The sequence below is a fragment of the Melozone crissalis genome, unplaced genomic scaffold (assembly GCF_028551555.1).
Source record: "Melozone crissalis strain CALT ecotype California unplaced genomic scaffold, PUWL_Pcris_2 ptg000068l_1, whole genome shotgun sequence".
Taxonomy (NCBI): domain Eukaryota; kingdom Metazoa; phylum Chordata; class Aves; order Passeriformes; family Passerellidae; genus Melozone; species Melozone crissalis.
In genome coordinates, this window is record NW_026535846.1 from 13,320,900 (window position 1) to 13,348,524 (window position 27,625).

Genomic DNA, 27,625 nt, shown 5'->3' on the forward strand with positions numbered 1-27,625 from the left:
TAGCTTAAAATGCTTCTCATGGTGAGTGGAGCAAGCAGAGGGAAAAAGTAATTTAATAACAAAGACTAAAAGCTTAAGAGGGTGTTAGAGAGGAAGATGGGGAGATAATCTATGGCTGTTGGTAACTGCATTGGAAATCCTCAGATTTTTTAGGTAGAAGGTGAATGCTTAGGCAATTTTTTTCCTCTCCAGTAAGAAAATTCAGTATTTCACATGTAATAGCAAGTTTCCTTGTAGCTCTAGCTGTTATTTCTTTTTGGACAAAATTGTACAAAGCCCCTCTATAAGTAAGGAATGTGTTTCATCCATGCATTTGAATTTCTATTTAAAAATACTTTAATGCTGGCAGATATGGCAGATTAAACATTTAAGAGATGCTTGGCCCTTCAGGTTTATGCTTTTGCTGAGATAGCTCTTTTCTGAAACTCTGTTACATTAACTGTGCAGCAATTAACATGTTTGTCTTTGTTATAGTTTCAGTCAGATGGAAGCAAACAGGAAGATAAAGAGAAAATGGTGAGTTTTGGAGGAGGGTGTTTTTATGCAAGATTGTAATGGTGACCAAATGTGCATTTTACTTTTTATTTGCTTGGAATCAGCTGGAAATCCTCCAGCTATTTATTCTATAAATACACTTCGTGGTGGGGAAAAGCATAGAGAAGACAAATTGGAACTAAGAGAGGACTTTATTGGTACAATGATTTTTTCTTTAATTGCTTAATTTATTTACTTCAGAATTTTCGAATTTATTATCAAGATTGTTCACAATGAAATTGTCCGTGTTCAGTAGAAATCCAACTTGCAAAAACAAGAATTTGGGTTTTTTTAATCAGTAAGTTGGTTTTCAGTATGAAGTTTCTGCAGTTTTCATTGTTACTTGTTCCTCTTTCTCACTTATCCCGATTTCCTAAATCATTGCAAAGAAAATCCCTTCTGGGTTTTGTGTTTTGTTTTGGTTGTTTTTCACTGCTGCTATAGTTATTCTAAAATAGCTCAGCAGAAAAGAGGACTGTTTAAGAAAGGTTGAGGGTGGTAGGATACTGAAAAAATGGAAATTGGAAATATGTCTTGCGAACATGTATAAGGCCTTTGGGCTTTTATCTGAAATTTTGAAAATTGACGTGAAGGTGGGGAATACCTCAATACATTGAAAGCTGTTGCCAAAATGAATTTTTTCCTGTGTTCCACTTCATGCAAGTCCATACAATATATTTTTTTTAATGGTACGTTTGATTCAAAAATGAATGCAACCTGCTGATGATTTCAGCAGCTTTGTTCTAGTATCTTATATAGGCAGATAAAATATTGACAGTAAATTATTGACTGAATGATTTATGATGGGAGTTATTGCTAGATACTATTTTGATTTTTGTTCTGGAAATCCTAATCTTGTAGTGTATTTTTTTTAATCAAATTTTCCATTTGTGCATCTGCACACTGCATGTCTAACACTGCTTCTGAGGCACATCCTGATAGTTTCCTTTTGTCTTTATCCCAGGAAACACTGTTCAGCTGTTTGTTGAGCATTACTGATCAAGTCTTGCTTCCATCTCTTTCCTTGATGGACTGCAATGCATGCATGTCTGAGGAATTATGGGGGATGTTCAAAACCTTTCCATACCAGTACCGGTGAGTAGAATGATTTGTTTCCATCCTTTGGAATGTGCTGCTGAATTGTCAGTTCTGAAATTCCTTGTCCTGTGAAACATTTCCAGGTACCGCCTCTATGGGCAGTGGAAGAATGAAACGTACAACAGTCACCCACTGCTTGTGAAAGTTAAAGCCCAAACCATAGATAGAGCCAAATACATCATGAAGTAAGTAGTCAATTCCCATAAATAATTATAAACTGTAGTACAGTCTATTGCATATCACCAGCTGGAGCAAAAAAAGCTTGACAAATACATTCTCTGTCTAATGACTTAGTAATTTCCCAAATCGTTCTTGTTCATAAAGCATTTAATGTATTGTGGTTAAAAACGATCAAATAAGCAAGAATACAGACAAATTTGTCACCAATAAGGGTATATAATCTCTGAAAAATGTCCCATTAAATGACTTAAAGCCTTTTCCATGGGTAAAGTTTTTGATAAATTGCTTTGCTTATGAAATGTACAAGTTCTACATATTTCCTCTAGGTGTGGAGACTCTCCTCCAAAGAGTCTCAAGAATCTTGTCATGTTCTCTGTAGATTTGAATGTATGGCAGTGAGGTGAACAGAATGATTTATTCTCACCCTCAAGTGGGCTCACAGCAATTCCAGATTTACCTCACATTTGATGTCGCTGTCAAGTGAATTAGGTTCTCCATTTGCCAAAGGCAGATGGTGTGGTGTTGAAATGTGGATAATCAGAACCCTTCCATATAGGCAAGACAGTAATTGTTTCTGGATAAAAGTCTCTGCACTCAGAGCTGTGAAAGCTGGGAACAACCGTTTTGATTCCCTTCTGACTTGCTGCATACACCATAAACATGGTGCATACACCATATTTTTTTTCCCCCTTCCCTGTACAATGGATTTCAGTTGTGCAGGTGAACCGCAGTGCTGTCAGCTGTTGAAGGTCAACAGCTGTGTGTGTAATTTACTGTCAACTTCAGGTTTCAGGTTGAGCACAGATCTTCAGTAGGAAATGCTGTGGAGCTGTAACACACAGAAAGAAATATTGTTTTTCAGTGTACTGAATGCAATAAAAAATAATCTGTGGCTAAGTTAAATTTCCAGGAGCAACTAACAGCATCATGGTAGTTTGGTGTATATGCTACAGGTTTCACTGACTACTTTGGAAAGCAGAATGTTGGAATTTGAAGCTAGAATATGGTCCATAGTAACAGAGGGACAGCTGGACTGGTTGTACTGTCTGCATCTTGGAGGATTTCTCTATTTCCAGTTCTCAACAGATTAGCATTTCTATTCTGAGCTGTCTTGAAAACACATTTGCTAGCAAGAATTTAGTTTCTGAGATTTACAAAGATGCTTCTTCACTGAAACTGACCTGTTGTTTTAATATTTTTCTAGCTTATCTTTTGTAATAAACTATGTCCTCTTTTACAGGCGTTTAACTAAGGAAAATGTGAAACCCTCTGGAAGACAAATTGGGAAGCTCAGCCACAGCAATCCTACAATTTTATTTGATTATGTACGTAGTTACATGTATTTAATGCTATTTCATCTTGTGAACAGATAATTGAAGCTCAGAAAGGGGCCGGCAGTTCTAATTTCATTATTTTTTACTTTTGATGCAAATTTTAAAACATAGTAGTTTTTAATAGTGCACATAGTAAGATACTGAATATGACTAGCTAGGTTAGTGAGCTTGCCTATTTACTTTGACAGTTATTTAGGACCTTTGAAAAAATTAATTTTAAGCATGTTTTCTGTAGGTTTTGAAGACAAGTATTGTTAAATGCTTTTATTATGTGAAAGATAAGGAATACTGTCCCTGTTCAGCTGAATGTCTGTTGTAACTTGCAGATTTTATCACAAATACAAAAATATGATAACTTGATAACTCCGGTTGTTGATTCGCTGAAATACCTCACTTCCCTGAACTATGATGTCTTGGCTTGTATCCTTTGATTTAAATTACTGCATCACTTATTGATAAAGCTGCAATTGTAGCCAGATTGGGTATGTTATCTGTGAGTAAATATTGCCTCTGTTTTCTCTTCTTGCTGCTTTTTGCTGGAAATTTCAGTGAAGTTTACAAATACCTTTGCACTTGTAGTGGATTATGGAACCCTCTCTATTATTCTTTCACATTATGAAAATTATTCTTTGTTTTTACTACTTTCAATCTTGAAGACATAGTGATCTTGTAAATAGTGAGGTAAATTCTGCTTTTAGGTTACTATTTCATGGTTTTATTTTTTTTTCAAACCATAGTTATATTAGTGGTTGCTGTACTTATATATTGTGTTCATATATTACAAAATCCAGAAAAGCAAGTCCTTGTAACTTTTGTGTTTGTAAGTTGAGGAAAAATACTCTCTTTAACTCCACTAAAGATTGTATCATTGAAGCACTGGCAAACCCTGAGAAGGAGAGAATGAAGCATGATGACACTACAATCTCAAGCTGGCTGCAGAGTTAGTATTCTTGTTTTATTTATTACAATAATGTTTAAAATATTTCACCTCCCCATGATCTATTCAACCATTGATCATTATGATCGATATTTCACTTGCACCTACTGGCTAATATTTTAAGCCAGATGGAAAGCTGTCAAGTTTAATCAATAGGAATTTTTTCCCCTTTGTATCCCAGAAATGCATGTATTGCTAAGATGCCCTATGCAGTTTGTTAATGTTTGTTTAATAAGCAGGCCAGTCATAGCTGTTTCTCTTTGCCTCAGGTCTGGCAAGTTTTTGTGGTGCTGTTTTCCGAAAATACCCAATTGAACTGGCAGGCCTCCTGCAGTATGTAGCCAACCAGCTGAAAGCTGGCAAAAGGCAAGTATTGCACAATGGATCCTTATAAACTCAGCTTCTATGAAGTGTTATTTAGGTGTTTGCTGATACACAGGCACTCAGTGTAGTTGTTGCTCTAGTAGTGGCAAACTCCATTCAGAGCACTGGGAAGGTTAAATAGCAGAAAGAAAGAATGATACACTCTTTAGTACATTACTTTTCCTCTAATTGTATAGCAGTGACATTCTTGAAGCAGTGATTTTTCATCTTTAACTTATTTTAAAAGTTTTATTAACACCTAACCAGATAGGGAAAAAAACCTTCCAGTGTGTTATTTCATCATATACATTACTGTACATTATTTAAAAAATAAGTGTCCATTATATAAAGCAGTGTGACTGTTATAGTTTTTTTCTTTTCTCATAATGTCTTCTCTGCAGGGATGGCTCTTAACATTTTAATATTATTTAAATACTTTATCCAGTTTATTTAGTGGTAATTGAATTGCTTCTTCCTGTGACAGTCTCAAAACAAGGTTTCCAATTAGACTTTTCCTCTTGTCTTTCCATTGTCATCCATTAGTATTATTGTTTCATTTACTTTTTTAATGTTAATTTTATCATATAGGTGAGTATGAGCCTTTTTCTATTAGAAATTCCCATATGGTTACTGCAAGGCACCTTACCAATGGTGATAACACAGCATGTTATTTTAGGGTAGTTACATTGAGAAATGTAGTTTTTTCCCCTTCCCTGCAATGTAGACATTCAGTCTCATATGCTCCTCTGTCCCTACATTTTGTTCTGATGGTGGCAATCACATTGAGCTACAGAGGAAGGGTAAGTAATGTTTATTGACTTTCCTCAAAATCACAACTGTAAGTATTTTGGGGAAAAAAAGTCAGTGTAGTACTTGGGATCATAAAATGAAATGGATTTACTGGTATGGCCAGTTTCATAGGACTGCAATATTCAGGTATTGGAGCTTATGCTGATATTGCACAGTTCCTAGACAGAAAACATACTTATGGTTGGAACAGCAAACAAAAATTTAAGCCATATGAATTATTTAAAGATGAATCTTTGTTTTGGAAGGCATGGGTAAATGATTTTATAAGTTAGTCACACAAATTTCTGAAGTTAACTGGAAAACATTGCTGCTTTGTGTGATTGGGATACAATTAACTATACTTCTGTTGAGTAAAAGTCATTGTCCTTATGGAGTTCAGAGCAGGAAGTAAAACCTTGTCTCTGGGCAGGGTGATTATTGGAGTGTTTTATATATTCTGTGTTTCAAGTAAAAATAGGATGTTTTCCATGTTTCCAAGTAACCTCTCCAGACTAACTTTGCCTGTGCATTTCTAAGGCTGTGTACTATTCTAGAAACCCTTAACAAAATATAAAATACTCATGAAACAACTGTATAGATACAGTTTGAAACATGGAAAGCAACAAAAAGAGGCAATAAACTTTGATTAATCTGCTGATACTTAATAGCACCACATTCCCTGCCATCTTCAAATCCAACTGTTGAATGACTGCATTGCTTTTAAGTACTAGCTTTTTACTTGCAATAAAGAAATCCTTGTGCTTGGCATACTAGTTTCTTCTTGAAAATAGAATGAAAATGTTGTTTAACATGCATTGTGGTGCTGCTTTGTAATATGTACTGAATGTCATAGCTCCTCGTTGTTAAATTGTCTTGTTTTTACTTCACTTCGCTGTTTTCTTTGCAGCTTTGATTTGCTTATTTTAAAAGAGGTGGTGCAGAAAATGGCAGGGATAGAAATTACTGAAGAAATGACCATGGAGCAGTTGGAAGCCATGACTGGTGGAGAGCAGCTGAAAGCTGAGGTGTGTTTGTGTTAAATTTAATAATAATTATTGCTTTTTTTTGGTGATTCTAAAGACTCTGGTTCAAGAACTCTGGCAGCACAGCTGAGAAAGGTGTGTGCTTTATCAGAGCTGCCCCCTTTTGAGCTTACAGGCCTTGAGACAGACAGCCAAGGCAGTGTAGATGTGAACCTCAGTTCTTGTGCATCACAGCATCTCATACTCAGGACAGTGTTACATGGCAGACCTGTGAATTCCAGCAGCCACTGAGCTTGGGTGTACTGCAGTCCTGCTGGCTCAGCCCTGCTCAGGGGGAGCAGCAAAAACTGATTAAAGCAGGCAAGACTGGTTTGTTGCTGATTCTTCTATACATACATTGCAGTACAGGATCCAGGCAGTTTTACTGCTGGACAGGAAACTATTGCTGTTAATTCATCAGTATTTCTGCAGTCAGCTCACACAGATTCCATTCCTGATGCACTGTTTTCCAGCTTGGGTAACTTTTTCTGTCCTCTGCAGGGTGGATACTTTGGCCAAATCAGGAATACAAAGAAATCATCTCAGAGATTAAAAGATGCATTATTGGACCATGATCTTGCCCTCCCACTGTGCCTGCTTATGGCTCAACAGAGAAATGGTGTTGTCTTTCAAGAAGGAGGGGAAAAACATCTGAAGCTGGTGGGAAAACTGTATGATCAGGCAAGTGAAAACACCTATTTATGAGATCCCCTTCTTTCTGTTAACTTCTACTGTATCAGCACAATATGTGAGGATTCAGCACATAAGTAACAAAATTATATATGAGAATCTAGTACAATAAATATAAATACATAGGATTTTTAAAACTAATTGCAGGGTTGCTCTATTAAAATATATGGATGTATTAAAAGTATATTATATGGACAAGTGACCTCTCAGTAAAAAAGCAAAGCATACTTTGTCATAAAAAGTTAAATTCTTATTTTTTTAAGTGTCCATTGTATTTTCCTAATCTTACTTTAGTAGTGAAACTTCCTTTTTTAAAAAAAATAGTTCTGTTGCTGCCTTAGGCAGTAGGAGCTAATTGCATTCCATTCTGGTAGAATAGAATGCTCTTGAGTTCTGCTGGCTTTTCTAGGTGGGGTTTTTTATTTTATTGTTCTTCCCTGATGAGAAATTTTTTGCTCTACTATTTGGTGTTAGCATTTTTAACAAGAAACAAAGAGGAAAAAAAGGCAGACTTTGAAGCTGTCCCTAACTTAATTGTTGAACAAAATAATAATGTTTGCTAACTTTTTGTACTTTTTACTTTGTAGTGCCATGATACCCTGGTACAGTTTGGTGGGTTTTTAGCATCCAATCTAAGCACAGAGGATTACATTAAGCGAGTGCCTTCTATTGATGTTCTCTGTAATGAGTTTCACACACCCCATGATGCTGCATTTTTCCTCTCAAGACCTATGTATGCACACCACATTTCAGTGAGTACAACTCTTCCATTTGTCTGCTTCTAGTGCTGCTCTACTACCTGTTACCAGTACAGGTGGCAGGTTCCAGATAAAAATTGTTGGCTAAATAAAACTTGCAAAGTTTTTTTAGTAGAGTTAGAAATAGAAGCTGTGGGCTGGAACAGGTTGTCCTTAATCTTCTTAGGAAATGTGGCCCATGTGTCAGCTTTCACACAACTGAAGAGAGTCATAGCTGATGAACTCACTTCTTTGGATGTCTTGGGTTATCAGTAGTAGGAATTCTCTCCCTCCCTGTTCCCTCAAAGGTGTAAGTTCTTCTGCAGGTGTTTTAGATGGATTTTTGCTTGGAGGAAAGTGTTGCAGCTGCCAAATGGTGTGCTATCTCAGGAAGTGTCAGAAATGACTTTGTTCCTGCATCTAGAAGTTTGATATGGAGAGCAGTTTTTACTTGGTGTAGCATAATGTGTTACTATAACAAGAGGTAGCAGCATCAGTGAAGAAAGATAAATCCATCCAATGAGGATGAAGACTAAAGTTCTGTATGAGGTTCTTCAGTTTTATATACTGACATTTCACAAGCAAATGTTGTATAGAAAAGTTAAATGATATTATTAAATATAATTTTTGTATATATAGATTACAGGTTTTTATTTATTTTTTATCCACAGTCAAAGTATGATGAGCTAAAAAAAGCTGAGAAGGGAAATAAACAGCAGCACAAAGTGCACAAATACATTACATCTTGTGAGTTGGTGATGGCTCCTGTTCATGAAGCTGTGATTTCTCTGCACCTCCCTAAAGTCTGGGATGACATCAGCCCTCAGTTTTATGCTACATTCTGGTCTTTAACAATGTATGACCTTGCTGTGCCACACAGCAGCTATGACAGAGAAGTCAATAAACTTAAAGTCCAGATGAAAGCCATAGATGACAATCAGGAAATGGTATGTTGATATAATTTTGTGGTCCAATTTAAACTTTCTAGCCTTGAAAGAGTTTCTTTTCATGGAGTATTATGTTAAGCTTGTTTAGATCTGGGAAGTTTCGTCGCCTGGTTCATCCATTCTGATTTGCCACATTAACATAATTTGGATTGACTTTCCTTCATAATTCCCATGTTAAAAGTACTAGTGACTCCACTAAGTGAAAATTACTGGAAAATCAGATTCAGAAAGCAGTATCTCTTTCAGACACCTCTATCTATAGTTTGTCTGTTCATTCTTGTCTTAACTATAGCCAGTGTTCATAAAATCAGTTGATTATTAGAGCAGAACATTTTTGAGTGAAAAGGTTTTTAATATTCTTTAGTGTTACCAGGAATTTATTGCTCTGTATATAGCAAGTTTAGGTATAATGCTAAATGAGTTATGCTGACATTTTATAGCCTCCAAATAAAAAGAAAAAAGAAAAAGAACGTTGCACAGCTCTGCAGGACAAGCTCCTTGAAGAGGAGAAGAAGCAGTTGGAGCATGTGCAGAGGGTTCTACAGAGACTGAAACTAGAGAAAGATAACTGGCTTCTGGCAAGTAAGTGTCTCTGAGGGAAATGCTGTGGGTGTTTTTGTAGCTGTCAGAACTTCCTTGCACTAATACTCTTAATGCTTATTTGAAAGTTTTATTTTTTGTACATTGATGTCTGTTATAGCAAGTTATAAGTTTAGTTAGAATGTAATGTGTCTTTGCAAATGCTAAGTAGTTGGTTTTCATAAAGAAGGTTTTTTTTTTCTTATGATGTCAAGACCTTTTAAATTTTGCCCTAATTTAGAAAATAAGTTAGAGATTGACCAATTAATTGGAAACTTGTAATTGCAAGCTGGCTTGTACTTGCTAACTGCAGTTAGAATGCTGCTAAATTAATATATTTGCTACAGGACAAAAAATAGGCATGTAAGGTCTCAATGGTTGGTTTGAGTTAACTTACTTTGAGTCCTGTGATTAGGAGCAACATGCCAGGGTTTGGGTGGTGGCATGAACCCTGTTCCAATGACAAGATAAGTGTTGTGCCAGCCTAACAGCCCCATGCAGTGAAACAGCATGCACATGTTTCATAGAGCACATATGCAGCAAGCAGAATCAAGTCTTTTCTCCTACAAAACATCTGTAATGTTTCATGTTGCTTGTGAACTCTGCTGGTGTGGTTAATCTGAAATGTTTTTCTCTGGTCAGTTTTCTTCTCTGGATGAACTTTGAGTTTGTAACTGGAAGTAGTAGTTCGTCTGTCCCAAGAAGCCTAGCATAACCCAGTGGAAAAGAGTTTTGTTGTCCAACTCATGTAAGATCCATCCAACTGGTTTCATGAAGAAACACTGTTCCCTCTAAGTATTTCATGTACTGTAGCAAATGAACTACAAGAAATTACTGGTTGAAAAGTTACTGCCTGATTAAAACTTGGTCTAGAGGTGACTTGGTAAATTTGTCTACTTAAATAAACACCTAAAAAAGTGTGTAGAAAGTAATTTACATAGGTACACACGTAACTCTATGTGGGGCACTGGGAATAGCTTATTGTTGGCTCTTGTGCTTGGGCTTCAGCTGAGGGGTTTCCCAGCATTGAATCCAGAGGCAAGCTTACTATTTCAGCAGTTTGCCCATTAAAATAAATAATCTGTAATTGCACTACATGAGGAACTAGAAAAGCACATCCGCTCTAGTAGCGGGGTTATTATTTTTTAAATTATTGACATTTAATTTATTTAAGACTGGCTTCCTGTCCACAGACTTCTGATAGAGTGTTTGTACCCTTGAGAACAGGTTAATTTTTGGCAGAGTAACCTGGTAGCTTTAGCAATTGGAGAGTACCTCTTCTGACTGGCTGTTGACTTGCTTTGTACACTTCTGAAGCAACACACACTTGATTGTCCTATGAACTGTGATTCCCTTGATAGATTTTTTTTTTCTTTTTTTTAGGCATCAAATGTTTGTTATAATCTTTGAGGGGTAGATACTAAACTTAAAGTCAACATCAAGTTTTAACAGTCCTTTCTTGAGCAAGCTTTATTCCTCGAGCATCGCAAAATTGAAGCAATAAAACCCTGGGTATTACAACTTGGGGCCTGTGCAAAACCAGCAGTGGCCCTTGTGAGGATCATGACTGTTCTTCCTTTGAAGGCATCCACTTGCAGTCTTTAGTTCTGTACTTCCCTCTGACCTTGCCTTCATGCTGTACATTCCTCTCAGCTTGTTTTTATGCTCCTTGTTGCCATGGGACCAGTTTGGGTATGTGTTATGCTTTGAGTTTGCCAACCTGTGGTTGGTCAAAGAGAAATGGGTAACTCTTGAACTTGATACAGTGCAGTCTTTTACTCAGTGGTAGAATGAAACTTTCACAAAATGTGTGTGTATTGGGGTGGTGGTTTATTGAAGGCTATTCTTTAAATTCCTCTATGTGTTTGATTAATTGGAAAAATGATTGTTAATGGATTCTATAGAGACACCATGTTCTTCAGTTTAGAAGGAGGCCAAACTAAAAGTCAGCCCCATGTAGAAAGATGAAAGAAGGCGTTCTAGAGAAATAGCAGGTGGTGTTTGCTTTGCTGCTGTGCACAATTTGAGCAGGTGAAGTTTCCTGTAACCTGTTTTTAGCCCCATTGTGTGAAAGAAGAATTTTGCCAATAAGAAATGGTCACATCCACCCTACTATTCTATCCCCACCCTCAAACAGTTGCACTTCTATTGACTTGTTCTGATCAATGCCAAGGATGTGTCTGAAATCAAACACCAGAGTATGGATCTGTCATACTGAACTTGGGAAGAGAGTAGTTGAATGATAAACATTGATTGACTTTATTTTTCTTTCCTTTTTTCCCTTTTCAACTTTTGTTTTTTGAAGAATCTACCAAAAATGAGACTATCACCAAATTTTTACAGTTGTGTATATTTCCTCGCTGCATTTTCTCGGCAATTGATGCAGTTTACTGTGCTCACTTTGTTGAACTGGTGCATCAGCAGAAAACACCCAATTTCTCCACACTTCTCTGCTATGACCGAGTAAGTAGCTACAATTGTGTGTGTAATTTCATCATTACCACTGCAAACATCCCAAATTAGAGTCTCCCCTGCCTCGCAAAATAGGTAAACAAGGTCCTGTGACAATCAGAGGTTCACTTTTGTACTTCACATCTTCTGATCAAAGCTTTCCTAAAGTTTCAGTGGTTTATTCATTTTAGCTGTGTGTTCCCTTCTGTGGAACCAATTTTCTGCTGCTTGTCCCCCACCAGCAACACCCTTGGGACTCTTCTGACCCTGGAAATGGTGCTACAGACAGTGCGATTGTTTGTGTCACTGCACCTGTGCTGATTTCATGTGTCCAAAAGGGCATTTCTACTCAAGCAGCCCTATCTGATGGACCTGTGTGGGCCAAGGGAAAAAAAACCACTTTCTTGCATCAGCTTGGCTGGATGTTTACTTCTACCAGCTCAAATCATTATTAATTTGAAAATAAAACACTTATGTCAGCAAAGACACTTGAACTATCAAACAGGGTGTCAGCAGCAGCTGTGTGCTTGGATTCTGGGCTAAGTGTGGGACCAGCACTTGGGAAACAAACAATATTTTATAAGCAGTCTCTGTTGTATTTAGAAACCAGCTTAATGGTGGTTTAGATGAGAAAAATCTATAATTCTTGTTGGATTTTTTGCTTTTGTAATTCAGTAGGGTCCTAGTAATGTTTTTTTGCTCTGTTCACAGGTTTTCTCTGATATTATATATACAGTTGCAAGTTGCACAGAAAATGAAGCCAGTAGATATGGCAGGTTTTTGTGCTGTATGCTGGAGACTGTGACCAGGTGGCACAGTGACAGAGTCATATATGAAAAGGTATAGGAATTGAATAAAATGAGTTTGCTCATTAGAGTATGTACTAACAATTTGTGTAATTCAGTCCAGTAAAAATGGATTTAGTGTAACTCTTAGATTTAAAAACAGTATGATTGGATTTTTCTGATGGTATAATCATAAAATTGACTTGTATTTTACTATAATTCGTGTAGTTTTGGTAGAAGTAATTTTGTATGGTGTTAAAAATATAATTTAATTATAATAGTAATGTATTTTATATGATAATATATTAATATATATTATATTCAATATAATTTAACTATAATATTAATAAAGAATATAAATTGCTAAAAAACCCCTTTCCATTTCTGATTTTCACATAGCTTACCTTGAAGATAATTTAGGGAGCATATGGAAAGTCTCCTAATACTCCTTGCACCAGCTAGTTAAATTATGAATAATCTTTTCTCTCACCCACAACTAAAATTTCAACATAAATCAGCTTAAAAAAAATTGAGTCTTGTAAAGTGTGATTGTGTCTCGTTCTTTAGAGTTTAGAATTTAGAATTACCAGTTTTGTTTCCCAAAAAATAACTTCTTCCTATTTGTTCATGTGCATGTAGGAATGTGGCAACTATCCAGGTTTCCTAACTATATTACGAGCAACTGGATTTGACGGTGGAAATAAGGCTGATCAGTTGGATTATGAGAATTTTAGACACGTGGTACACAAATGGCACTATAAATTAACTAAGGTAAATAGAGATGCCAAAAGCCTTATGTTTTTTTGAATGCTTTAAAAAAATCCCCCAGCTTCATAGATTTAATTTGTGTTTTAGGCTTCTGTGCACTGTCTGGAAACAGGTGAATATACACATATCAGAAACATCCTGATTGTGCTGACCAAAATCCTTCCATGGTATCCAAAAGTGCTGAACCTGGGTCAAGCCTTGGAAAGAAGAGTACACAAGATATGTCAGGAAGAGAAAGAGAAGAGACCTGATCTATATGCATTGGCTATGGGGTAACAACAACTTATTTAAGAAAGTGGTTAAAAGTGGATCATGAAAGGCATCTAAAGACTCGGAACTGTTACAGTCCTAACATTTGATTTTTACCTTATCACAGAAGATTTCGCTATCCTGCATCTCGGTGCTGGCAGTGTGAATGAAAACATTCATTTTGTGCTGGATGATCACTAATTTCCTTTACAAGACTCTAGGAAAGCCCTTAAAATAGTAAAGATTTCTACTCACAAGAGCATAGCTTAGTTTTAGAAAAATAATATAGCAGCAAGGAGATAGGAGGGATAGTAACAGGAAGAAAGCCAAGGGCTATTGCTGCAAGACTGTTTAGATATTGAAAGTGCATAGGATTCTAAAATGTTTAGTTACATGTTACATCTTCCAGTGGTGAATGTGGAATCATCCTTGTGTGCCTGAGGGGCAGTTCAGGCTGCCCTAACAGTTTGAAGTTTTGTCAGCAGTCAGTTTGTTCTGTGTGTTTGACCAGGGTTGTGTGTGTGGTGGTGAGGAAGAGGGTGTGGAGGTAGGGCTGCTTCTGTGTCTAGTGGGTTTGTTTGTTTTTCTTTTGAGCTCATCAATATAGGGGGAAGAAACTGCGTATCAGTTAGGAAAAACTGTGAAATAAATAACAGATGAACTGTTAGATTAGATCCACATTTAAGATTCAACCCATGTTTTGCTTTGTGTTTGTGCATATTTAACAATCTGTGCGACTTGCAGCTATTCTGGACAGTTGAAAAGTAGGAAGCCTTTCATGATACCTGAAAATGAGTTTCACCACAAAGACCCACCTGCCAGGAATGCTGTACCTGCAACAGTACAAAATGGGCCAGGTGGTGCTGGGATGCCTACGTCTCTCACAATAAATACAGTTAGACTGGAAGAGGGCACTACTGAGGAGACTGGTAAACACAACTATGATTATTATATATTTATTTTTTAATAGAATTTTTCTGACATTACAGGCTTCTCTCAAAATTTGCCACATTAAGCTAAAAAGAAAAAAATATAAATGGGATGCTAAATGGTATCAGTGTGTATTCTTTATTTTTACTTGGTTTTGGGGGAGAGGATCTGCTGCCTATTTTAGCTGTTAGCTACGTATGGCCTGACATGAATATGCTCAGCTACTTGTTGTATTTTTACCAGTAGGTTATAGATTAATTTGTTGAAATAGAGCTGTTCTTTCTTTTTTAAAGCAGATAAACTAAAGGAGAAGTCTCAGGGTGTGGTGAAAGTTATTAATAAAACTGTCAACGCTACACCGAAGGTGACAACAAGCAATGGAAACAGTGCATCTAATAGGTGAGAAAAACTATTCTGTCACATTCTCTATTTTCTTCCTTCCAAGCCACAGAAATACACTTGGAAATGACTTGCCTTTTCATTTTACTTCTGGGTTCTGTGTAAATAGTTCCCATTTCTTTAAAGTTTAAAAAATGACATTATTTCTTTCAAAATATGCAGTTTTATTGATAAATACATTTCATTTTAGCTACAAAAGATAAATGAGAACATTTCCTTGTTGCTGTTCTGATAAAGAACTGTACATCTTACAGTGTCTGCTCCAGGAAATTCTGTCAAACATTCAGAAGTAAAACTTCTGTGATAAAGCTAGAGCTCTGTTTTGTATCTATGCTAATTGGCCATTTTATTTTTGATGCAGCAAAATTATTAAAGAGAAAGATGATAAAGAAAAAAGCGGGAAGGAAAAAGATAAAGAAAAGAAAGACAAGACTCCAGCTGCCACTCCGGAGATGAAGGCACTTGGGAAAGATGGGAAAGATAAACCGAAGGAAGAACGGGCAAACAAAGAGGAGAAAGCAAGAGAGATCAAGGAGAAAACGCCAAAATCTGACAAAGAGAAGGAAAAGGTGAAGAAAGAAGAAAAAGCTTCAAAAGAAGAAAAGTCCAAGACGGTTGTTACCATCATTGAGTCAAAGTCAACTGCAGAAAAGGAGAGAGAAAAGGAGCCATCCAGAGAAAGAGATCTAGCAAAGGAAATGAAATCCAAGGAAAATGCTAAAGGAGGAGAAAAGGTGCCAGTAGCTGGGTCCTTGAAGTCACCTGTTCCCCGATCAGAAACATCAGAATCTGAAAGGGGTAAGCTTGAATATTTAGTTTCTGTTCTTATCTAGGAAAATAGAATATGTCACTTGAAAATCACTGAATGGCAAAAAATGCTAGAGAAGTTGAGAGAGAATCATTACATAACAAGTAAGATTTTGGCACTGACATTTCAAAACAGTCAATAGCTGAGGGAGGTGGTCAGAGTATCTCCAAAAGGCAAACTATGGGAATGTGTGAACTTCACATATCTCCAGTGAATGCTTGTTCTCCCAAAGCTTGCCATTTTTTTAATGCAAGTGTAAATGTTCTATTAAAATATATTGATATAACTTTGACCATGCAAGTTTTGCAAAAGTGTAATGCAAAAACTTTGTGTGTACTTTGAGAGCTTCATGACAGCCTTTGAATTGGAAGAAAATAAGGAAAGTGAAAGATAGGCCTTTGCATCCTTAAGAAGGATATGGAAAGCTTTATTGGTCCCCTCTTACATTAAGAGTGAGCAAATCCTTAAGTTATTATTTGAGGTTGATGTTAAATTTTATATTTGTTCTGCATGAGGCAAACACCATAAGGGAGGACTGTAATGCTTTTCATAGGGTTCACCTGTTCAGAGTCTTCATAGAAATTCTGAAATTCACATGCTGACTTCTATAAAATGGAAGTTTGGAGTGAACATAATTTTGCAGCAGTTTGTTCACATTACACTTTTGCTGCAAACTTTCATAAAGATGGTCAATGTGTGCTGCTAACTCTAGGTAGCTTAAGGAAAACAAAATTCTCATAGTGGTAAGAAATCTAACTGTAATTATGTTGGTACTTCAGAAAGTTATATTATTTGATTCTCAGACTCTTTGAACTGTTTTAATAATGCTATTGTTCTGTTCTTTCCTCAGAACAAAAACGCCGCAAAGTTGATACACATTCTTCTCCGTCACATTCCTCAACAGTAAAGGTTAGTATAGCCTGAGGAAGGCAGCACCCATGTTAGGCTCACAAGTTTGGGATGCCAGTATTCGACTTCCTTCAAGTTTTGTGCCAAGTATACACTGGAACCACTGGAGGTTTTATGTTGCATTAGAAAATGCATTCCTTTTCTTTATTGGCGGACTGTCTTTTTTTCTATAAAAATATTTTTTAATTAACCAAAATAATGCTTCAAGGACCTAGCACAAATTTTGTAAAATAGTGTTTGGAAATTTCAAGAGAATTTTTACACAGAAGTGCCTCATTGCTTTAAGCAGTCAGTTTTTTTGGAGTGCAATGGTAGCTACAAGCAAACGAGTCTTTGCAACAGAGTGGAGCATATTTTTCTGCACTTCTTTGAAGAATCTATAGCACTGAAGATTCCTGGATGATACGGGATGTACGATACCTCTGAATTCATCAGGCTTCTTGATGAGCATCATACCGATATGTGCCTTCTAAGGAGGAGTCTTGAAAGGAGTTCCATTTTAAAGTCTCCTTGGTGATCAGTTCTCCTGTAGTTGTGTATATTCAGTGCGCATGCAGCTTCTGTTGTACCTTCCCTTCGAGGTTTGTTTATTTCCAATGGGTTCCCACCGTGTTGAGCCCTGCGTTACGATAAAACCAGATGTGGCCACCAAGCCTCCTACCCAGCAAAGAGAAACCCCAAGCACTCAAGCGCAGCACAAAACCATGGGCGTAGCCTACTTGAAGACTCAGGGTAGCCATTCCTTGCTCCATATTTTATTATTTCTAAATCATCTATGTTCATGGAATCTTTGAATTTGCAGTACGTTGAACATTTAAAACTGTAAGTTACCAATACTTCATCGAGAGCACTGTGATGGATTATGTGGGTCTTTAAACTTCACCATCTTACCAACTTTAGAACAAGCTCTTCTCTTTTTTCTTTTTTTTTCAAAGTACATCTTTTTCTATGTAAGATTTACTTGAAATATTTAACTTAATTTTGGAGAATTCAAATAGCTTTTACTAGTTTTGAGGAAACAGGTGACAGTGATAACTACTCAATTATGACATTTTTTATAAATAGCAGCATAAGGTCATTCTAGAGTGACTTCTACCACATTTAACTGAAAGTGGAGAAGATACAGGTTTACAAGTATTTTAAACCTGTTTCACCTCTTGTTCAGCTAAATTTAGAGTTGACTACTTTTTCTTTGTATTTTTGTCTAGCCAGGAGAGTGTGTTTTCACTGTTTTAGGAAGAATTAGATGTAGACTTATTTTGTAGTTTATTTAATAGTAAAGTTTAGAGAATAGATAAGGACTGTCTTTTCCCCCCCACTTTCTTTTTAAAAAGTATTTCAGTTTCTAGCTTTATTCAAAGTATGGTATTAACATAAGATTTATTCCAGAAGGAGTAGCTGTTTTTTGTTTCAAGGGCATGGCCGTTCTTCCCAAAGTCCCTCTGGTTTCTGAAAACTATTCCAGCTCACGTGTCATCTCCGTTCATTTTCTACAGGACAACCTCAACGAACTCAAGGAATCTTCAGCAAAGGTTTGAATCTTTTAGAAACCAGCCAAGTTTATTTTCATGTTTTGTTGCAGAGAGGTTATCTTTTGCTCTTGTGGCAAACTCCCATCAGAAATTCAAATTCCATTCCAGTAAATACTAGCATAGTAATGGAGGGATGGAGTTTTTTTGTCCTGATGTGTAAATCCTCTGTACAGGAGAGACAGTTGATAATGTAGAAGCAACATAACAAAAATCCCCTGAATTTACCTTTCTGTCAATATTTTGAAGAGATGTCTATCAGTGTCTCTTCTATTCCTCTCTAAAACTTTTGCATACAGAGGAATGTCCTTATGATTAAGCCATTTGTTTGGCTGAAGAGCTAACAGAATAGCTAAAATAGTTCTTAGAATTGTTTGAGGGGTTTTGAATATACCCATTAAAGAACAGCAGTTAGTTAAAGAATATTTGACATGCCTCTGGAATATTGATACTCTTTCCCCTTACAACTGTATTCATGTTCTAGTACTACAGTATTGTTTCTAAGCATCAGAGACAGCCTGAATTATCATCTTTGTGTATTTGCTTCCTGTAAATTCACTTCAGTTTCATTGCCTTAGGAGAAGGGATACTAAAGAATGCTCTCTAAAGGGTTCATAGAATCAGAATCCCAGGTTGGAAGAGGCTTCAAGGATCAGCTAGTCCAGGCTTTTTAGCAAAAATGTGGTATAGGCAGGCTGGCCCAGCACCCTGTGTAGCCAAGTGTCCAGTGTTGGGGAATCCATCCCTTCCCTGAGGAGATACTCCAATGGCTGATTGTTCTTGGTGTGAAGTGTTTCCCTCTTGTGTCCAATTGGAATCTTCCCAGGAGTAACTTGTATCCATTACCCATTATTTTTCCATGTTAAAAGGATATCTCCCTTGGTAGCCACCCTTTAAAGACTGGGAAGTGGTGCTAAGGTCTCCCCTAAACCTTCTCATGGCTGAGCAAACCCTGTTCACCCTGCCTTCCCTCTCAGGTCAGGCTTCCCAAGCCTTGGATCAACCTTTGTGACCCCTTTGTGACCCTTCTGACCCACCTCCAGCCTGTCCCTGTCCTTCTTGTACAGCAGGGACCTAAACTGAGCAGGGTGTTCTGGGTGTGGCCTACCAGCACTGGGAGTATTGTAGTTTAGACAGACTCTGTAACTATTTTGTTACTCTTTTTAGAACCAAGCACATTGTAACTGTGGTACAGTAACAGTCACAGGCACTGCACACCTGCTGATACATCAGGGGATGTGACAAATCTTCTGAAGTTGCTGTTAAAGTCTTTGGTTACATAATCAGAACCAGTGTGTAACTAAACTGCACAAAGGTTTATCCCTGGGAAAATGCTGACCATTTGGACTTTTTGGATACTTTTTGTGTTTACCTAGGATTACTTATATACACCTAATTTAAAAATGTGCTATAGATTTCCACGTTCTGTATTTACACTGTTGTTTTAGTTGCATTTATCTTTGTGCAAAGTGTTCAGAACACTTTGTACATTTTAAATCAAAATAGCTGTGATCCTTTAATGGACACTTGCAGGTGGATTTTTTGTTTTTAATTGAATCTTTCCAATACCAACTGTATCTGATTATGGGGATAGTGTATATGGGAAATATCCTTTAGTCTTACCATTGATGAAACTACAGTGTCTGTAGATTGAATCTAGATACATTTATAAATCATCAACATATCTTGTATATGTAATTCTTTTTAATTGGAAAAGTATAGTATTCGTCTTGAGCTTGCCTCTGCCTGAAGGGTGGTGTATGAGAATCTGTAAAACCTCACTTTTCCCTTCCTTACTGTATGAGTCAAGATTCAGTTGGTTAATTGAAATTTTGCTTATGTTTTCATTCCTTAAGCTAAAGTTTTATTTAAAAGTATTTATTTTACTTATTAGCACATTGATTTAATTAAGCAGGCAGTGGAACTGTTTGTAGTCAAATTAACAGCAAACAGCTTTATTTTTCTAGTTAATTTGAAAAGTTATGTTTTAGAATTAACTGTAATGTGTTTGTGTAGACTTAGTTGGAAGTGTATTGCAGTTGTGTGACCTTTTAATGGATTTATTCTTTAAGTGTTTGGGAAACTGGGGGGGTGTCCAACCCATTCCTTCCTTTTCTAAATGTTCTTTTCTAATCTTCCTCACTTAACAAACTAATCTTCACTCTTCAGTGCTGTTCTAACAGACTTAAAGCACTTCATGCCAATGTTCCTTGTACATGGTGTAAGACAAGTTAAATATTCTTTACTTCCATGTACTTATTTGGGGAAGGGATGGGATGTTCAGATGCCCATAAGATTTATGAGTTCAATTTCCACTAAAAGTTAAAAGTCTAGTGCTGTTGTCTGCTTACAGACTTTCTTTATTCCTGACTTTGCTCAGTTTCTGGAGCCAGACAATGGAAATACTGGTTTACACTGCAGGTTATAAAATAAATGGTGCCAGGCTTGAGTCAGGGTTTGTTTGTTTGTTTTTCTTGCTTTGGCATTTGTCCAAGTTACAAACCACACCAAAGCACCCAAAATCTGATGTGTCATCAGCTGGCAGCAAGTTGATAAAGTCTTTCTGGTAAAGGAGGTGGGGGAGGATGGATGTAGTTTTCCAAAACTCTGCATTGGAATGGTAGAGGAGAAGTGGAATCTGTCATAAACAGCCATGAGAACACAAGAAATGGAATAGGAGAAAGCAGAGCCATGAGATTCTTTTTTCCCCTCTGGAAAGCAGCTCTAGAGACAACTGAATGGGGCTGTTTAGAGAAAACACATTTGCATGTTATTGTCAGCAAAGAAGAGAGCAGGAATAAATTTACCTGTGGAATGGCATTGTAAGAAATTGAATAAGAAAAGAGGAGTGAGCAAAAAGCAAAAAGAAATACCTAGTGCAAGAAGTATTGAAGGTTCAGTCTGTTGTCAGAGAATAAATTCCAGTGAAATAAAAGGAAAGAGACCTAAATTTTGTCAGTGTGACATTTAACATAGAATCACTAACATCAGGTTTTGGTAAGTTAAACATTTACTGAAACTGGAGAAGGATGGGATTACTTTAATTTTGAAAGTTGAAACACTGATTGGTTTGGTTCAAGTGTTATCTTGATTGTTTTGAACTAATCTTCCACTTCCCTCTTTTGTTGGTGTCCTTTTAAGTAGGGTGTCTCTCTAAAAAAAAATACAGAGCATATTTTAGTAGAGATGTTTTTGTCCCCAAATAAAATTGTTAACTTGTGAAACTGGGGAAAGAATGAAGTATACTGATTTAAATCTGGATGCTGGTGTAACTTAAATACCAAGGGAAGTGGTTTTAAATTAAATTGTGCTCTTAATATTTTTTAGATCTAACTATATAACTGTTTTGAAAAAAACAGGTATAAGTACTGTAATGTATTCATATTTATAGTAACAGATGTGCTGCCTGTTTTATGGAGTTTACCAGAATTGGTTAGAAGAGATAGTGGAATAACAATCTAGAACATATTAGAGAAACTAACAACTATTTTCTGTGTTTAGCTATTTTTCTCATTTGAAGGTTAGAAATTAGATTAAAAGACATTATTCAAAGCATTGTCCTAAATACTTTGTTGATAAAGATTGTTCTTTAAAAATGAATTATAGCTTGTTTAAGCAGCTGATTCCATTCATTCCTCCTGGGCAAGACTGCAGGTGTTAACTTAGTCCAGTAACCTCCATATCCTGTTTCTTTAGCCCTGTGTCTGATTTGTGTTCTTGCATCCAGCAGTCCTGGTGAACACTGTTGTGTGTATTTAATATAAATGTTTCAATTAAGAGGAAATATTCTTAAATTGAGTAAATAAGCTGTAGGTTAAATTATAGATTGAGTTTGAACATGTCTTCAATCACTCTTTGTTTTGTTAATAAAGTATTTATGTTTAATATTTGAGCTAGGTCTGATATGTTAGAATAAGATTTCTTTTTATTTACATGTCTAGGAATACACATTAATATTTGGTGATGTTGCCTTAATTTAACAGCACTACATAAACCACACTACTCCAACACTGTCCAAGAGTAAGGAGAGAGAAGTGGAGAAGAAAGATTTGGACAAGTCAAGGGAGAGATCCAGAGAGAGAGAGAAGAAAGATGAAAAGGACAGGAAAGATCGAAAAAGGGTTGGTGGCATTTTTAATGAACTGGTTTAGACAGTTGGTTTGTCCTTGGAAAGCTTTCTGTTACAAGCCCTTGCAGTAATAATTGGCTGTCCAGCCCATTTGAGCAGAATGATCTGTATCAGAGGTGCCTTTTTTTGTTCTGTTACTCTTTCAAGGGTTGGTTTGCAGTAATGTTTTCAAACCTCTGCTCCCTCCAAACCGATCTCCAGAAACTTCACATGAAATGTAACAGCTCAGTTACATTCTAAGCATTGAAAAATTAGTTCTCCAAAGTAAGAATACAAGCAGGTGCTAGTTCAGGAGTGTATTTTAGTCTGCTAACATCTGCATAATTGTATTTGGTGCCAGGATCATTCAAACAGTGACCGAGAGGTACCCCAGGATTCAACTAAACGACGCAAAGAGGAAAATGGCACAAGTATGTATTCTACTTTTTGTGTGAGTGTTTGTCAGGCTTTACTTGTTGTGAATTACAACTTTGTGTTCTGTTTTTAGCTGGTTCTTCAAAACACAGCAAAAGTGAAAGTCCTTCTGATTCCCCTCGCTTAAATGAAAAAGAGAAGGAGAAAAACAAATCAAAATCTTCAGGAAAAGAGAAAGGTGATTCAATCAAGGCAGAAAAGATGGAGAAGAGCTCCTCTGGTAGCAAAAAGGTAAAATAAATTCTTCTCCTCTTGTTTATTTGTTGTTGCTGACAGAACATGCTGATATTTTTTTCCTAAAACTTGTTGCTGCTTTATAGCCTAAATTTAAAAGATATGCTGTGAATGTGTAAGAAAATGCTCCTGAAACTTCTGGGATCTTGTGACTTTAAATATCTCAGCAGTCACTGCCAGCAGGAGCAGGATAGTTTGGAGGACTAGTTCATTTTGGCAGTAGCCAGGAAGATTCAGAACTTCAGGTTCTGAATAATTTAAAATATTTGCAGACTGCTCTTAACTTACATATAAACTAGCCTGTAATTCAGATTTCCACATGCATGTGTCCGCACAGCTTCTTTTGGTAAAAGCAGGTGTGTTGCAGTTATATTTATATTCACCAAACTGTGGTTCCCTCTTGCAGCTCTGCTGCTGGCACTAACCAGGGAACTGGATAAGAAAAAGAAAATAATCTCAGAAATCACAGAAGCTGAGTACTGTCATTTTGAGTGATGATTTTTTTTTTTAGCTGTGTTCACTTATAATGTTAAATGTTAGAGTCTTCCTAAATGTCCTGTACAGTGGGTACCATAATAAGCTATTTCCCATATGTGTATTTTTAAAGGAATCAAGACATGATAAAGAAAAAGCAGAGAAGAAAGAAAAGCGGGACAGTACTGGGGGGAAAGAAGAAAAGAAACAATATCCTTTTAAACATTGATATTTCAGAAAATTTCTGCAAATGAGCTTCCTTTTATTATATGTAGCACAATACATATTTTTTTCCTTAACAACGAATTTACTCATAAATCATCAGACAAACATAGATAATGAAGATTCTTTCAGGAAAGGTAAAAATGTTTGTTATTTAATTTCTTTGATTTGGTATCTCCCATGGGCCCAGTTGACTGGTAATGGATATACAGACAAAACAGCCTAAAATCAGCCAGGGTGCTTGGGTGGTGTTTTGGGGGGTTTTTGGTTGTGTTGTGGGGATTTTTTTTTTTTTTTTAATGGTGTTTCATGTTTGGGGGTTTTTGTGGGTATGGGTGGTTTTGGCTTGGGTTTTAAAATAGTATTATTATCCATATTTTAAAAATATTATTAGTATTTTAAATTTTTATTACTGCTTGAGGAGAAAAATATTTCCCTGTCATCATCACAGAGATGATACAGATGCTCAGATTTTTTTTTTTTTTGGTGGGGGGGTAAGAAGAGGCAGAGGATGTCGTGTGTCAGCAGTGGTTGGTGGAGTTGCGTCTTTGTTGCTTTTTCTAAGAAAAGTTACCATACAAAAGCAGGGGTGGATTTATGTAATTCTGATAATCATCAGCCCTGATCATCTATGTGTTACTAGCAAAATTTTGCCTAATCTGTAGCAAACTCAAGTTTTGTATCTTCATCTTACTTCAACAAAAGCAGTAGCTTTTAAACCACAGTGCTGCATGGTGCAGTTGGTCAGCTCGTTGTCCCTGCATAATCTTTTATCTGGTCTGATCTGAGGAGCAGGATAAAGGGAAACTTTGGCATGGAAACATGGACTATTTGAAGAAAGAAAAGAAACTTTGGAGTATTTTGAGTAACCCTTATTCATACTGGATCTTCTGGAAAAATCAATTGTTCTTTTTAGTTGATGGGGCTCTGAATGGCTGGGGCTTTTTTCAGACCTGTGGAGCTATGTGGGCACTTAAATTTTGTTTTATGGTTATGAGGGTAGGCATTTTTTCTCTTCCACATTGAGCCATTGAAATAATGAAAGATACTTCTGTGAATATTTTCTAAACTGAAAATTATGAACATTCTCTGGAAAGAATTTGCTGGAATTTTCTTGGCTCTTTGTCCTTCATAGCTGTTACTGTCTGATCACTGTAGAGGAATCCCAGCTTTTTCCCTCTTCTTTTAAATGTTACTTTGGAACAGAAGGAAAAAGGCAGTCTTGGTAAATGAAGTTCACCACTGAGCACCTACAGCTTCTTTAATAATAAAATATGAAGTTTTGTCTTGACTAGCAATTCAATATAGAGTGAGAATTTAAGGATATAAAGTCATTAGTTAAAAAAGCACAACTATGTTCTGCTGAGTGTAAATAACAAGTGCTCAGGTAAATGTCAGTTGTACTGTGGAATTCACATCCAGCTGTGTAATGGTTGGAGCTTCTGGCCTGGAGCACTGACAGCACCCCACTGTGTGCATAGTGAAGTATGAAAAAGTGCTTTGTGTAGCAGCACAGTTGTGGAATCTCATCCTGTGCTCCTGTTAAATCTTTGATACCATTCTCCCTAATGTACAATGTCTGATTGGCTGCATTTATTTCTTGCCTAATTTAGAGATAGTAAGATTTTGAGGGGGTTGCACTTCCAAAGGAGTTTCTACCCTCACAAGTGGCTACTTGTTTGCTATTTGTATGCTTAAATTAGCATTTCACTACTTACAGGGCAGTGTTCACACTAATGTACTTCTTGCTGTGGAATGAGCCAGAGTTAGGGAATGATAAAAATTTTATTTTATTTTCCCCGTCATTCTTTGAGTTGTGAATGGAATAAAATGTGAAGTTGTGAGATCAGTGTTCATTTGAACATCTAATTCTAATTATGTACACATTTGTTGCAGGTGACATTGAAATGGGAAGATATCCAGCTGTGACCAGAAATGTATTTTCCAGAGTATAGATTGCACAGAAAATTGTGAATGAAGAGGACCCATCTGCATCTCCTTAAATTATTCAGTTCTCTGCTTTATTTCCCCATGCTAAGGACTTAATTGTTAAGTTGTACATTACTGTATTTTTAACTTGTTGCTTAGTTTCTTATACATTTATTTTCAGTACCTGGCTGAAAGTGTTACCTATTCCATATTTTAGCACAATGTGCTGCAAACAAACAGTTGCCATAGTGCAAATGAGGTTTCATGTGTACATAGTTCCACTTTAGTTTGTCAAAAATACTGCCTGAGTGTAGTAATTCTTTCAATTTGAAATTGCATTCTTTTAGATGTTTGAAAACCACAAATAAACAGTTATTGAACCTTTTTGGATTTACCTCATTTAAACTCAGTTTTTATTTATTACTTGGCCTGTTTTTAATATCGGTAACTAAAAAAAAAACAAAGTTAAGTGGGAGCACTGTTTTCATGCAATGCTTAGGGAATATTTGTATATTGTGTATAACGTTGACTTGTTTAAAAAAACAATGAATGAACCCTGTCCCATCCCAACCTAAACCTGTGCTCAGTTGTCCCTTGTCACACCTTTTGTTTGTCATGTTGTTTTTAGATTGATTGGAAACGCTCTCTTCAAAACTGAAATAAATTAAGTTTCAGTTACAGCTACAGGAGCTTTGTATTGCTGAACTTTAGTCTGAAAATTTCACAATGACATTTTTAAAAAAGGAAAAAAAAAGAATTTTTTTATCTGCTAAATTCTACCAGTGTAACCTTTTTTCTAAATAAACAATAGTTTTCTCAATGGGTCGTAAATCATTCTCTGTGTGGTTACTTTATTACTTCTCTGGATTATGAAAATTGGATGATAGCTGGAATCAGGGTGTGGATGGTTCCTGTCCCTCTGTCCCTGCCCTGTTTTAGATGCCAAGGGCTGGTTGTGGACTGTGGTGCCTGCTGTGAAGGCACAGATGTGCTGCCCTTCTCCAGTGGTTTCCAGGAACTCTGGGTTTGCCTTCCTGCGTTCAGCCAAGTTTACACTTTCCTTTTGAGCTGTTTGTCCCTGGTCCAAATGCCATTAAAATATTAGTTTTTATCAAATATTAATACTATTAAACATAGACACTTGTCTCTTAAATATTTTGGGGTTTTGGTTTGTTGGGGTGTTGGTGAGATCTTAATACAATATAAAGGGAATTTTGATCAAAAGTTGAGCATCCCTGGTGCTGTATTCTTTCATTAATCTGGGATTTGGAACAAGATGCATGTTCTCTTGATGCATGTATTTGAAATACTAAATATTAAGAAATTGTAGTGCTTATAGACTTGGTCAGTAAAACTCTCCTGGTTATCTTTGTTCTGATTACTGAGTGAATCATAGGAGATTGCAAATCCTGGCCCTGCAGTGGAAGAACGACACAGACAAATTGGGAAGAGAATTGGGTAAGAGTTATCCAGCTAATTGGAGGTGAGAAAGAATTACTAAAAAGAAGAGTAACTAAGCTAAATACTTAGGTCCTTTTAATTACCTCATTGGGGCAGTCTGAAATTAAACACTTCTATCAAAGTCACTTCAGTCCCTGGGCTTCACTCGATGTGAATGAGGTGGGGCTTTGGGCAGGGCTGCAGGGGCAAAGGAGGTCAATGTGGGGCTCTCTGAATACCGTGTGATCTTCAAAGACCAGGAGCCCACCTGTGACCCCAGACGCTGCCAGGGAAACCAAATCAATAATTCAGAATGCAGCTTGGAGGAGGCTGTGCCTGTCCTGGCAGGGGGTTTGTGCCCGGCTGTGCCGCGGGCACGGCAGGGGCAGCGCGGGGTTGGCACATCCCTGAAGCAGCAGGAGGAGAAGGGGTGTGGGATGTCAGACTGACCCTGTCAGGGGTCTGGCCAGTGCAGGCACACCCCTGGAGCATTGCAGCAGTCAAAAGGGGAGGATTAAGCTTTGTGCTGTGCCTGGGATAACTCGGATGTGCTCTGCAATGTCCTGATTTCCTGAGAGGGGCACAGGAACAGTTTCTGGCCAAGTTCATGCCTGTTGGGGGTGGTTTTCTCTCCTGGATCCATTGCAAAAGACAGCTGGTCCTTCTGATCCTTCTTCCTTATGAGGGTCTCTGCAGGGACTCGGGTGCATTTGTGGAGACAGCAGTGAGGGTTTGGTGATGGGAG

The 27,625-nt window shown here is 36.9% G+C and overlaps 1 protein-coding gene across 2 annotated transcripts in view; it reads left to right on the forward strand.

Annotated features, from left to right (window-relative positions):
• THOC2 (THO complex subunit 2) overlaps nucleotides 1–26,265 on the forward strand; it is a 47,737-nt gene extending 21,472 nt beyond the window's left edge. The window contains exons 13-39 of one of the 2 annotated variants that reach the window (XM_054289956.1): nucleotides 475–516; nucleotides 1,499–1,629; nucleotides 1,716–1,817; nucleotides 3,053–3,137; nucleotides 3,473–3,566; nucleotides 4,006–4,086; nucleotides 4,353–4,449; nucleotides 6,143–6,260; nucleotides 6,759–6,938; nucleotides 7,535–7,699; nucleotides 8,356–8,631; nucleotides 9,072–9,213; nucleotides 11,516–11,673; nucleotides 12,373–12,501; nucleotides 13,086–13,217; nucleotides 13,302–13,486; nucleotides 14,208–14,392; nucleotides 14,687–14,792; nucleotides 15,154–15,590; nucleotides 16,451–16,509; nucleotides 18,006–18,041; nucleotides 22,022–22,159; nucleotides 22,508–22,577; nucleotides 22,655–22,812; nucleotides 23,423–23,499; nucleotides 23,601–23,648; nucleotides 25,408–26,265. In XM_054289956.1, coding sequence (XP_054145931.1) covers nucleotides 475–516; nucleotides 1,499–1,629; nucleotides 1,716–1,817; nucleotides 3,053–3,137; nucleotides 3,473–3,566; nucleotides 4,006–4,086; nucleotides 4,353–4,449; nucleotides 6,143–6,260; nucleotides 6,759–6,938; nucleotides 7,535–7,699; nucleotides 8,356–8,631; nucleotides 9,072–9,213; nucleotides 11,516–11,673; nucleotides 12,373–12,501; nucleotides 13,086–13,217; nucleotides 13,302–13,486; nucleotides 14,208–14,392; nucleotides 14,687–14,792; nucleotides 15,154–15,590; nucleotides 16,451–16,509; nucleotides 18,006–18,041; nucleotides 22,022–22,159; nucleotides 22,508–22,577; nucleotides 22,655–22,812; nucleotides 23,423–23,499; nucleotides 23,601–23,628 — 3,411 coding nt within the window. In that variant the 3' untranslated portion in view covers nucleotides 23,629–23,648; nucleotides 25,408–26,265. The remainder of the gene's footprint in view (nucleotides 1–474; nucleotides 517–1,498; nucleotides 1,630–1,715; nucleotides 1,818–3,052; nucleotides 3,138–3,472; nucleotides 3,567–4,005; nucleotides 4,087–4,352; nucleotides 4,450–6,142; nucleotides 6,261–6,758; nucleotides 6,939–7,534; nucleotides 7,700–8,355; nucleotides 8,632–9,071; nucleotides 9,214–11,515; nucleotides 11,674–12,372; nucleotides 12,502–13,085; nucleotides 13,218–13,301; nucleotides 13,487–14,207; nucleotides 14,393–14,686; nucleotides 14,793–15,153; nucleotides 15,591–16,450; nucleotides 16,510–18,005; nucleotides 18,042–22,021; nucleotides 22,160–22,507; nucleotides 22,578–22,654; nucleotides 22,813–23,422; nucleotides 23,500–23,600; nucleotides 23,649–25,407) is intronic. The other variant, XM_054289957.1, reaches the window with a different exon arrangement.
• Nucleotides 26,266–27,625: the final 1,360 nt, after the last annotated feature.